This window comes from Populus euphratica, unplaced genomic scaffold, assembly GCF_000495115.2.
Source record: "Populus euphratica unplaced genomic scaffold, PopEup_1.0 scaffold1577.1, whole genome shotgun sequence".
In the NCBI taxonomy this organism is placed as follows: domain Eukaryota; kingdom Viridiplantae; phylum Streptophyta; class Magnoliopsida; order Malpighiales; family Salicaceae; genus Populus; species Populus euphratica.
The window spans coordinates 170-11,284 of NW_011501422.1; the positions used below are offsets into that span (position 1 = coordinate 170).

At 34.1% G+C, this 11,115-nt stretch overlaps 1 protein-coding gene and 1 long non-coding RNA gene across 6 annotated transcripts; one reads left to right on the top strand and one right to left on the bottom strand.

The window, feature by feature from the left end:
- Positions 1 to 327: 327 nt before the first annotated feature.
- On the bottom strand, positions 328 to 1,611 carry LOC105117869 (uncharacterized). Its single transcript, XR_840826.1, has 3 exons — positions 1,270 to 1,611; positions 652 to 889; positions 328 to 550 (listed from the first exon to the last, which is right to left on the bottom strand). It is a non-coding gene; the product is annotated as an uncharacterized LOC105117869 (long non-coding RNA).
- A 4,267-nt stretch (positions 1,612 to 5,878) lies between these two features.
- Positions 5,879 to 10,531, top strand: LOC105117870 (uncharacterized). 5 transcript variants are annotated; one of them, XM_011015651.1, is made up of 3 exons: positions 5,879 to 6,850; positions 9,399 to 9,457; positions 10,268 to 10,531. In XM_011015651.1, exons 1-2 carry the CDS (start codon positions 6,145 to 6,147, stop codon positions 9,416 to 9,418), a joined length of 726 nt encoding a protein of 241 aa, XP_011013953.1. In that variant the 5' UTR covers positions 5,879 to 6,144; the 3' UTR covers positions 9,419 to 9,457; positions 10,268 to 10,531. The 5 variants fall into 5 exon arrangements, with proteins under 5 accessions (XP_011013953.1, XP_011013956.1, XP_011013955.1 ...); XM_011015654.1 differs by having other exon boundaries at positions 5,879 to 6,838; XM_011015653.1 differs by lacking the exon at positions 9,399 to 9,457 and having other exon boundaries at positions 5,879 to 6,838.
- Positions 10,532 to 11,115: the final 584 nt, after the last annotated feature.

Sequence of the window (11,115 nt, forward strand, 5' to 3'; positions counted from 1 at the left end):
TCCTGCTACTACATTTTTTACAAAGAACAAATTTCGAACAGATTCTGAATACATGGAAATCAAGTCAACCAAGACCAACTATTTGAAACCAAAGAGGCTTATGGGCTGGACATTAGCTCATTCAATGCAATTGTCATAACCTAAAGACTGCAAGAATATTGAAGCTAACAGCAGACTACAACACTGAATGTATAAGAGCTAAGAAAATGCTATCTTTTTGTACATTTCAAATCACCAAAGAAGAAAGGACTTAGATTTCTATTTGGGATGGAAGGGCACAACTCAATATAAGCATCAACTAACTACTTCAAACATTATGAAATAATTCATACTGAAGTTAGCATTTCAAAATAATTTTGTCAGTTTGAACATTGAAATGATTTGATCGAACAAGAGAGCATACCTTGGTCATTAGCATCAACTAGCTTCTTTACAGGTATAAGTTTTGCCACCCATATTCAGAGCCTACAGCAACATTTGCACTTTGTGTAATAACATAATCCACATATATGTCTCCAATGCCTTGGTCAAATTAGAATCTTTACAGAAACTTCATCAGCATTATTAGCGTGATTAGGTGAAGATAATACAATGAGATAAATTCCAAGATGAAAGCAAAATGTGTGGAATAAAACACCAAGAAACAATTACCTTCTGCCCATTAACCTTTTCCAAGGTTCTGAATTTTGTCTCATTGCCAAAGACCTATCAATATACATGTAGACAAAAGATAAATAAGTTTTGAACCACTAACTGACACTATGAATGAAGACCAAGAGATTCTTACGGGGAAAGTTTTCTCTTACACCCCCATGAAGAACTTACAGATTGTTGGAGTGGAAAGGTTCATCATGAAATATACATATTCATGACTCAGACCGTTGAATTTCTGCAAGTATAACCACAAATTCCTTGAGATAGAGCAACCTCAATAAGCTAATCTTAAATACAGTTGAGTTCAATAAAATCAAAATGTAATATAATGGTCCAAGGTTCCATGTCAGCTAAAAAAAAAACATCTAGAAAGACTACTGAGAAAGCGACAGAGCATTGACTACGGTTGCAAAACAAGGTACTTCTAAATTCCTCTCGAAGAACAACAAATTCTCCAATGATATAAAACCACCACCGCTGGGAAAAAAAATAAATCGAAGTATCATAAGCATAAAAAGACAATGGTCTTTTTACAAAGGAACCAATGGTCTACCTAAAATGTTGGGAAATGATGGGAGAAACATCATGGAATTCACAAAGGAACCAATGGTCTACCTAAAATGTGTTGATGGATCCTTTCCTTGCCAACCAATGGGTCCTTCCACTGCTAAGATAACCACACAGTTCTTCTCTATGAAAGGCAGAATATCATAAGGCCTTCAAAGCTTCCTAGAGTTTAGGCGCAGTACTATATAATAATGCAAGCAGGGAGCCTTCATGTTTCAAAAACTAACGACCTAATTACATGCAATATGTAGATGGAAAAGTTAAGGACTCGTACGGACCACAAATCTAGGAAACAAGCAATTCAAATGTATATTTTAAATAGGTTGAACAGATTCTCTTTCGACAACACCCAAACGGTCCATGGAACCTTCAGAGGAAGGGGTACTTGGTGCACAGATACTGTCCCAATATGTAGACAGCTCTGCAGCCTCTGCAAGTATTACTCTTGCGAGCATTAAAGAGAAAACAAGTCACTAAATTAAAAGAAACGCCAAAGAGTAGTTTCAAAATGGAGATCAATAGCTTTGATAGTTCTCATTTGGCATTACTGGTTTGTAATAATGTCAATAAGAACATAGGATGAATAATACCCGGGTACAAGTGCTTCAGTAACAAGCATATACGGATTTGTCTTCTTACCATGTCAAATCATTTTCTTACCCAAATCTCACTAGAGATTTGGCCTCGAGAAACTTCCACTAGTAGCATTAGTTACTAAATATCAAGAATGTGATATTACAAATTTCCAGCAATCCCTAAATCAGTTGCTTGTTGCAAGAAGGAAAAACATCTGTAACCCCTTACATACAATAAAAACTTTACTTATATTGGGCAGCAAGATGACATGGCAATATGGCATTTGCGCTTCTAATTGAAACAAAAGCATCGCAACAAAGAAAGCCTATCAATTGCTATTTCATCAACCAGTTACATCACAGATGACATCCACAGCCAAAAGAGATCCCACCGTCAACAGGGGAAACCAAGGTTTCATTTATATCATTTTTATTATTTTTCAGTGCTAGAATGGAACCAATCGTTTCATTTTATTGATTCGCCAAAAAAATACTAATACTGTTGAAAGGTAATGGTAGGCTGTGATTAATGACAGGCTAAGCAGACATCAGAGCATGTCAGAAATTTTATGTCAACAAAGAAGAAACTGACACTTAGATAGCGAGTCTTAAACTAAAAAATGTAGCCAAGAGCCTCACACAAGCTGGATAGTATTTAACCTCAAGATGATCTCAGTATCAAGCAGAAACTAGCGTCCTTGCACAAACAAGCATAGAAAAAAAAGATAATGATTTAACTTACAGCAAGTTCACCATACTCATCTTTGCCAACAACGAAAATGTTGACATCCAAAAGCACTTTGTACACTCGGCAAGAAAAATATAACAAAGTAATTCAAGTATAATTCACTAAAAGGGAAAAAATCCTGAGTCAAGTTATCGAAAAAATTAGAAACTGCTAGTATAGCTATAAAAGACATAACAATTCTATACTATTACAGAAAGTAGAAGAACAAGGAATAGTCCATGCCAACACTGCAAATTAACTTTTTTTGATCTACTTTTCTATCTGAAGTGATAGAACCATACAAGGAAAGGTTTCTGATACAACTGAAATGCTATCTGAATAGTGATAAAAAAACGTTTGTTTGGCATGTAACATCATCAATTTGGCAGTTTAATTAGTTCTGCTTTCCTTGGTGAAACTTTTGAACTGTCTATTAGCACCTTAACCAGGAGACTGGATCAAAATGTGGTGAAACTGACTCATCGGTGATATACTTTATGGATTGAATACCATAAGAAATATGATATACCCAACAAGCAACCTAGAAGTGGATTGTTGAAGAATTAACATGTACCGATCAACGAGTCATAATTTGCAAGAGCAACTGTTGCCTCTACTATCCTGTAGAACTGCCTCTTCATATTATCAGAGTTCCACAATTTACTCTAAAGCAGACACGACTAGACTAAAATTTATGAACTGAAAAGCAAAAAACTGTGTTTTCCATATAGCAAACTGAGAGTAGATACTACAAGATGAGCAAATCCAGGATTCATAATTTCCAAAAACAAAAGTTTATATATAGATATAAGCCACACCACCATTTTAAATGTAAAGTGAACATAAATTATTCATTACACCAAAAACCACCTCAAATAATCGTGAACAAACCATGAAAAAGAAAGAAATCATGTTTCATTGAGTTCCATTTTTTAAGATCATTTTCTAGGGATAGATACGCAATGCACGTTCTCATTTTCAACTTAAAATAAATAAAATTGGGAAAGGTTAATTTTTTTAGCATTTCAATTTCCAACTCCCAATTGACATAATTAGCAAGCAAACAATTTCGTTGATAGCAAATAGGTAACACAATCTGGCAGCAGAAAGCTCAAACATACGATACTTAGAGAATTCATTTGCTATGGACACAGAGGTTAACAACACAAACATAAACAGAAATTCAAATTATAGAAAAAAACAACTATTTTTTTTGCAAGATAATGAGAAACCGATTTAAAAAATTTAAACCCCATTAAATAGAAAGTGAAATTAAAATCTAACCAATTAAAGGGTTTCTTGTTCTTATAATCCTAATTCTTTTAAAGTAAGAATTAATTGAAAGAATATAAGTACCTTGAAATGTAAAAGATCGAAAAAACATGAAATTTGAAAATTCTCTACTTCCTTAATAAGTTCAAGAAATCAAACAGTGAAACGAGACAAAGTATACATGCAAATCATTAAAATATGATCAAAACAAATCATAAAATCACAAGATGTTAAAGACACTCTCCCTTTGAGAACAGATTGTATAATTATACCGAGAGAGGGAGAGATGGGTACATACCGAGAATTTGAGTGTCATGAACACTCTCCCTATGAGCGAATCTGAAATTCGCTATGATCACTAAAGATCGAAAAAACATCAACTTTGAAAATTCTCCACTCCCTTAATAAATTCAAGAAATCAAAGAGGGAAACGAGACAAAGTTTACATGCAAATCACTATAATATGATCAAAACAAATCATAAAATCACAAGATGTTAAAGACACTTTTGAGAACAGATTGTATAATTATAGCGAGAGAGGGAGAGATGGGTACTTACAGAGAATTTGAGTGTCAGGAACACTCTCCCTTTGAGCTAATTTGAAATTTGCTATGATCACACGAAAAATCAAACTTTATACAGAGAATTTGAATGGCTAAAACAAAATTGTTGTTTCTTGAGAAAGAGAGAGAGAGAGGAAGAGAGAGTTTTTCGTTCGAAGAAATTGAAAAATGTTGAGATTTAGAGAGAGTGAGAGAGAGAGAGAGAGAGAGAGAGAGAGAGAGAGAGAGAGAGAGAGAGAGAGAGAGAGAGAGAGAGAGAGAGAGAGAGAGAGAGAGAGAGTGGATTTATATAGTGGAAAAGAAATTCAGAGAATTCAAACAATATTCGACCGTTGCTTGAAATGAACGAACGGCAGTGCATTTGGTCTAGTTTTCTAAACGACGACGTCTTATGAGGATTTAAACAGAATTTAGTTTAGGAAACTAAATAAACACTTTTATTTAAAGCCAATTATGGATAAAATTGATTTGGTTTTATTAGTTGGGTGAGAGCTTCTCTCATCCCATCACACATTTAATATTTTTATTATTTATTATTTATTATTTTTGTTCATATCCATGTTTAGAGATTGCATTTCCTAGTTTTATTTAAAAAATTATTTTATAATAATATTATAATTCATGGATGACGAATTATTATTTTATGCTTTAGTTTTTAATGTTGTAATTTTATACATGATAATAGTTCTATTTTATTAAAAAAAAATTATATAGTTTTGATACTAGTGAATAATAAGAGGATGAAAAAAATTATTTATTTTATCTGAATTGATTGAATTTAATAAAAAAAAAATATGATTTTTATAGGTGTACGAGTATATGTGCATTCCCACATAACCTGATTTATTAACATTTTAATTTTAATTTTTTTTAAAAAATAACTGAATCATAAAAATAAATACTATCCACAAATTAAATACAAAACTCACACTATTTTTATTTTATCTATTATAAATAGATTGTAACTTTCCAATATTTGATGACAAGAGTAAATATCAATTGAATGCTTACATTTTTTTGGAGTGAAATTATCTCAAACCAAAAGTGATTTCTTCAAATTTTAACCAAAAACATTATTTACAATATTATCCTAACCATTAAATAGCCTATTTTTCTGAATTTATTTTTTATTTTTTCTATGTATATTATAACATTATTGGAGAGTTGAGAGTGAGAAAAAAGAAAAAAAATGCAATTATGAAAAAAACCACCTTTTTGATAATTATTTACTATCAAAGGGCAATTAATTAATAGTAAATGTACAATGTGTTAGTAAAAAGAATGAGATCTCAATATCTAGTCTCATCTTGTAAAATATTTAATAAAATTGGACATACAAATCCAAAAAGAAAAAAATAAAGAGAAAAATTAAGACCCATTTTAAAGACTATAAGGATAACATTGAGAGAAATTAAACCATGAGGACATTAGTGAAACATTGATAAATCTATAAGGTCAAAAATACATATTTACCCAAATCCAATCCAGAAGCATCCAAAGAGTATACTGTGGATCAAAACCTCTTTACTTCTTCCAAACCAAAGTAGGGCCACCTCTGCCCTTGTCATCCCAACACCTCTCTTGTCCTTCTCATCCAAAATCAAAGAACCTTCCTTTCCTCTTTCTTCTCTCCATCTCCAAAAAGAGCCAAAGTACCAATCTTTCCATCACAGTTTGCTTCTTCTACCAAATATTCCCTTCTCAAACTCCACAAAAACAGAAGCCCAGAAGCCAGATCACTTGTTTATTCGCTTTTGTGTCTTGTTTTTCCTGTTTAGCAGCAGCTATGGCATCTTCACCATCACCTAAGAAAAACCCCCCAACAGAATCAGCCGTGGTGGTTCAAGTCCAACCCCCTTCCCCACGTTTACATGTCACCACTCCAACAACTTGTGCTCAAAGAAGAATAGGAATTGCTGTTGATCTCAGTGATGAAAGTGCTTTTGCTGTCAAATGGGCTGTTCAAAACTACTTACGTGCTGGTGATGCAGTGATCTTAGTCCATGTTAGCCCCACAAATGTTCTTTATGGTGCTGATTGGGGGTCGTTGCCAATTAAAGAGAATTACAATCTAGATGATCAAAATGAAGAGAATCAGCAAAAGATTGAAGAGGATTTTAATCTGTTTACAAGCACCAAAGCTAATGATATAGCACAGCCTCTTGTTGATGCAAACATACCCTTTAAAATTCATATTGTGAAGGATCATGATATGAAAGAAAGGCTTTGTTTGGAGGTTGAGAGGTTGGGGTTGAGTGCTGTGGTAATGGGGAGTAGAGGGTTTGGTGCTTCAAGGAAGAGTAGTAAAGGGAGGTTAGGGAGTGTTAGTGATTATTGTGTTCATCATTGCGTTTGCCCTGTTATTGTTGTGAGGTTTCCTGATGAGAAAGATGGTGGCGCTGGTGAGGAGTCAGAGAGGGACGGTGGGGCGACGTTGTGTACGGTGATGGAGGAGGAGCCGGAAGAGCACGACATGGATGGTAAACAATCAGGTTTGAGTTTGTTTGTTGTTTTGTTATGCTTAATTGGCTTATGATTCTCTTGGATTGATTAATGTCATTAAGGCTAATGGTCTTTTCATTAGTTGCGATCATTGGTTAATTCTAGTGTTTTAAGCCGAATGGTGCTTTGAGTTGGTAATTACATGGTTTATCAGTATGATCATCTTTATGATTGTTAGCAGAAGAAATATATCTTGAGTTTATGCCATTAGTTTCTTCAGTTTAGTTTCTTTCCGTTTAGGTTTAGATCATTGTATGTGATTATTCAGTCAAAGCTTGTTTCCATTTTAGCTCCAAATTGTCATCTTTATGATTATAAAGGCAATCTCATGCAAGATTGATAGTGCAGATAACTATGAGAGTGCATTGAATAGTGAAACTTCCTTTAAATATGGCCACTGGATAACTATTAGGCCGGAGCTTTTTTTCCTCTTATTGGTAATGATTTTGATTTGGGTGTTTAGGACCATGCTAGGGATGGCTTCTGATCAGTGATAAATGATATTGGTGTGAAAGACTTTCTTGTTGTTACTATCAGTTTTTTTGGGGTCTTTCTTGGATATTAATACTTTTCCTTTGTGTCAACCCATACCTTATTACCATTCAAGAACAGTTTGATTTAGCAACATCTATTGTGACGATTTATATACAGGATTGTGCACTAAAAGAAAATACATGTAACGTGTTTTAGAGGATTTTTTATATTTAACATAGTTCACTAAAAGAAAATACATGTAATGTGTTTTTAGAGGATTTTTTATATTTAACAATGAACTTGGGAGATTTCTTTTCAAACTTCAAGAGAGAATCAACTTGATGAACGTTATGTTTCTGCATTTATTGTTTCAACAGATGATTAAGGAATAATATCAAACTACGAACAGTTATAGAATTTTGATGTTTGCTTACAACATCACACTACTTGCACCATGTACAATGGTCTACTTGTCAATGCTGTGAACTTCCGTTTCTGCCAATTTGGCTGTTTTATTTTGATGAGAACTAATAAAGAAGAAGACAACCTTAGATTCCGTGTCTTTTTTAATTTAGTGTGCTTCGAGTAAATACAATTGCTTCTGCATCTTTGTCATTTCCATTGAGGTAAGGTTCAGCATGTTTTATTTTTCACGCAACTCAGTAGGGGCCTATTTGTTATTTTAATGAGTGGTGTTGTGTTAAAGGTATGTTTCGTATGTTCCCTTTTATTTTGCTCTGGCTCTTTCATTGCTGTAGAGTTATCCTAACTTCAAACACCTTTTCCCTTGTGCTATTCCAGGCCTTCGGTCTATTCACCAAATAAATTCATAAAGTGTCAACTTAGGGAACATTCCATGTTTCAAGTCTTAGTTGCTTAGTTCAATGATGCAACTTTAGGGTTCTTGTTCAAATACCATCAAACTTTTGACCTTTAAATTTACTTCATAAACTTCTTGGAATTCAACGTCACCAGTCTGCCTTTTAGTTTTAATCAACTTGCATGTTCTCTTTAACGGTGATAAATACTGCTAGTGTTTGAGAACTGTTGTATATGTGATTTTTTCTTCTTCAATTTGCAACACTGAAAATTCCAACTACATTCTCAAAATGAAAACTTGGTACTTGTGGCATGTATCCCTGTCAATGCATTCACTTTTTGGGTTGATTGAGGGCGATTAGCTAAAAGAATATTGGTCTTTGAACTTATATCTCGTCATATTAGCTTGTGTCAATAATAATCACTTGGAAGACATAAGAAACTTGACCAGGCATTGGATGAAAATGAAAAGCATTTGATAATTCCATGGATTAAGACGTTCTGTCTTTCATTTTTAACATAGATGGAAAAGTTAGTAGCATTCAAGGCTTGATATAGTGTTCTCATTTGAAATTGAATTTTGGTTGTGATACACATGACAGGGGTACATCTTTCATGTTTAGCTTAGGAGGGGTGCTTGGGGGTGGGAGGGTGGGTGGGTTCAGCTTGTTTATGCAACTCGGTGGTTTTCTATTAAGTGATGGTGAAGCATTGATGGTAATTTCAAATCTGAGTGACTGTAGCTAAAGCCAAAAGGTACCTTTGGCATACCAAGACCTGACGTGCATATTCTATAGGTGTTGTTGATTTTAGCTTGTACTGGAAGGATCTAATCCTATTACTATCACCAATAGCAGTTTTCTTTTCCAAGTGAGGACACTATCGGGAATGGTCAATGTAGTTAGCATGCCTAGGAAAAAGTTGCCATCTAAGAGAGTTTGCTCATCTAATATTTCCTTTCATGGGTGTGTTTATCATATATTAAGTTTAAAAGAGAGATTTGTGTTTGTTTCAGAGCATTTATTATTCTCTAGACCGCATAGAGAGTTTGTCTATGTGGAATAATTGTCATTTAATATATAATTCTGCCTTGGAACCTAATATGGTTGTGTGCTAGAATTATCAAAACATGTGTTTATAGTCATCTTTATGATTGTTGGCTTGTTCTTCTTTTTTTTGTCCCTGTTAGTTTCTTTAGCTTGTTTCTTTTTACCACCATCTCTAACGGACCACATAAATGAATAGCGAACAAGAGAGGCAAATGATTGCAGAGGAAGATAGTTGTGGTGGCCCAAAGACTGCTGGTAAATATCAAGAGAGATTCTATGGGCTTATTTGGTTGGGAACTATTTTTCCTTGTAGTTTAATGTTAGAAAATAATATAAATCATATTTCAAGGCTTTACGTAATAGCTTAGGATTTTGCGTTCATATGTTTCTTAACAATTACCTGGTGATGGTGATATTATCACCCAGCCTGTTACTTGCTGGGTTTAAATACATACGAGCTTGCTCACAAACATCAACGTGGCTGTCAGAAAAATGTAGCGTCCGAACTCATTTAAACTCCTGAAAAACCAGTAAATCAACTTGTTCTAAGTTAGCATTTCATGCTAACATTAGATTCATTTCTTGTGTGGTTGTATAGTGTTCCATCATGATATATGCATCTGCTTCAATGATTATTCTTCTCAATGTCTTAACTACAACATCCTTTCTCAAGTTCTTTATGTGCTACCACTTCCAGACTACCAGTTATGCTGGGAAGCACTTCAAAGTTCCATGGTTTTATTGATTCCTTTGTTGGGGTGTAATGGGTTATCTCATTATCACGAGACCAACTGGAGGATTCTGATACTGCTGCATGAATCAATTATGGAAACCATCTTGGAGGTTAAAATTGCAATTCCATGAGTGTAATAGAATCAAAGTTCCGAATACTACTTAATAGAATCAAAGTTCCGAATACTACTTTCTTTCTCTATTCAAGATTACATACCCTCATATCTAATGGACAAAAATATAAGAACATGATGTATTTATAAGAAAGTTGATTTCAGTATTCCTTTGCTTGCGTTAAGGCTAAATTCTAGTAATCTTTTCTGTGTCTTGCAGATATGGAAGCAGCTTCTTGAAAGGATAGATGAGATGTTCCATGCGTCTTGTTGGTTGCATGATCATTTCTTTGAAAAATGCTTGGTATTACTGTTCTCTGTCAGCTTAATACTACATTTCGAAATGTGCAGTTTACTTAAATGTGTAGTTTGGATGATGGATCGGTGATGATGAACTGCTCCTTTGGAGGTCTTAGTGTAAATAAGTTGCGCTTTTTTGATGGACTGGTGAAATATCTGCTAAGAACCTCATCTACTTGTATGCGTATTTTGTTTTCTTTATTTCCAATATGTTTTAGTAAATGTGAACTGATTGGGAAATGAACGGCTTTTAGAGCTTGAACAGGCAGGTAATTGATGACCTGCTAAATTAAACAAGAGTAAAATCTAATATAGTTAAGTTAGTCATGGTTTTGAATATAGAATGAAGTCAGTAAGGGTTGGTATAATTCTGAATGAGAAATTGCAAGTCGGTGGGATGTTACGAAACAAAAGCTGAAAGAGGTATCTTCCTAGCTATAGTCGTGAGTTACACGAGGCTCCTTTTCTCTCTCAGGAGACTTATCAATGGTTTTTGGGGTGATATGAAGAAAATAACAAGCCTTTATCTGTTTACATCTGATTGTTTAACTCGCACCTTAATTTTAGAGTAGAAATACGAGGATAATGACAAATACAAGCGCGAGAACCAAGTTATGGATCCTCTAAAGTTCACAGGAGATGAGAATTGTTATGAAGATGATCTGCAGGAAGTTGACCAGCATGTTTATCTACTCTTATGAGCGATGATGAACGAAGACGTGCTGGCATTGTCCGTGCATGTAGTAAGAGTGACAATCGATCTTGAAA

Excerpts from the sequence above, each read along its gene's own strand:
- LOC105117870 (XM_011015651.1), top strand. The coding sequence starts at position 6,145 with ATGGCATCTTCACCATCACCTAAGAAAAACCCCCCAACAGAATCAGCC. Across the intron at positions 6,851-9,398 it reads CATGGATGGTAAACAATCAG|CGAACAAGAGAGGCAAATGA; the intron begins GTTTGAGTTTGT and ends ATAAATGAATAG.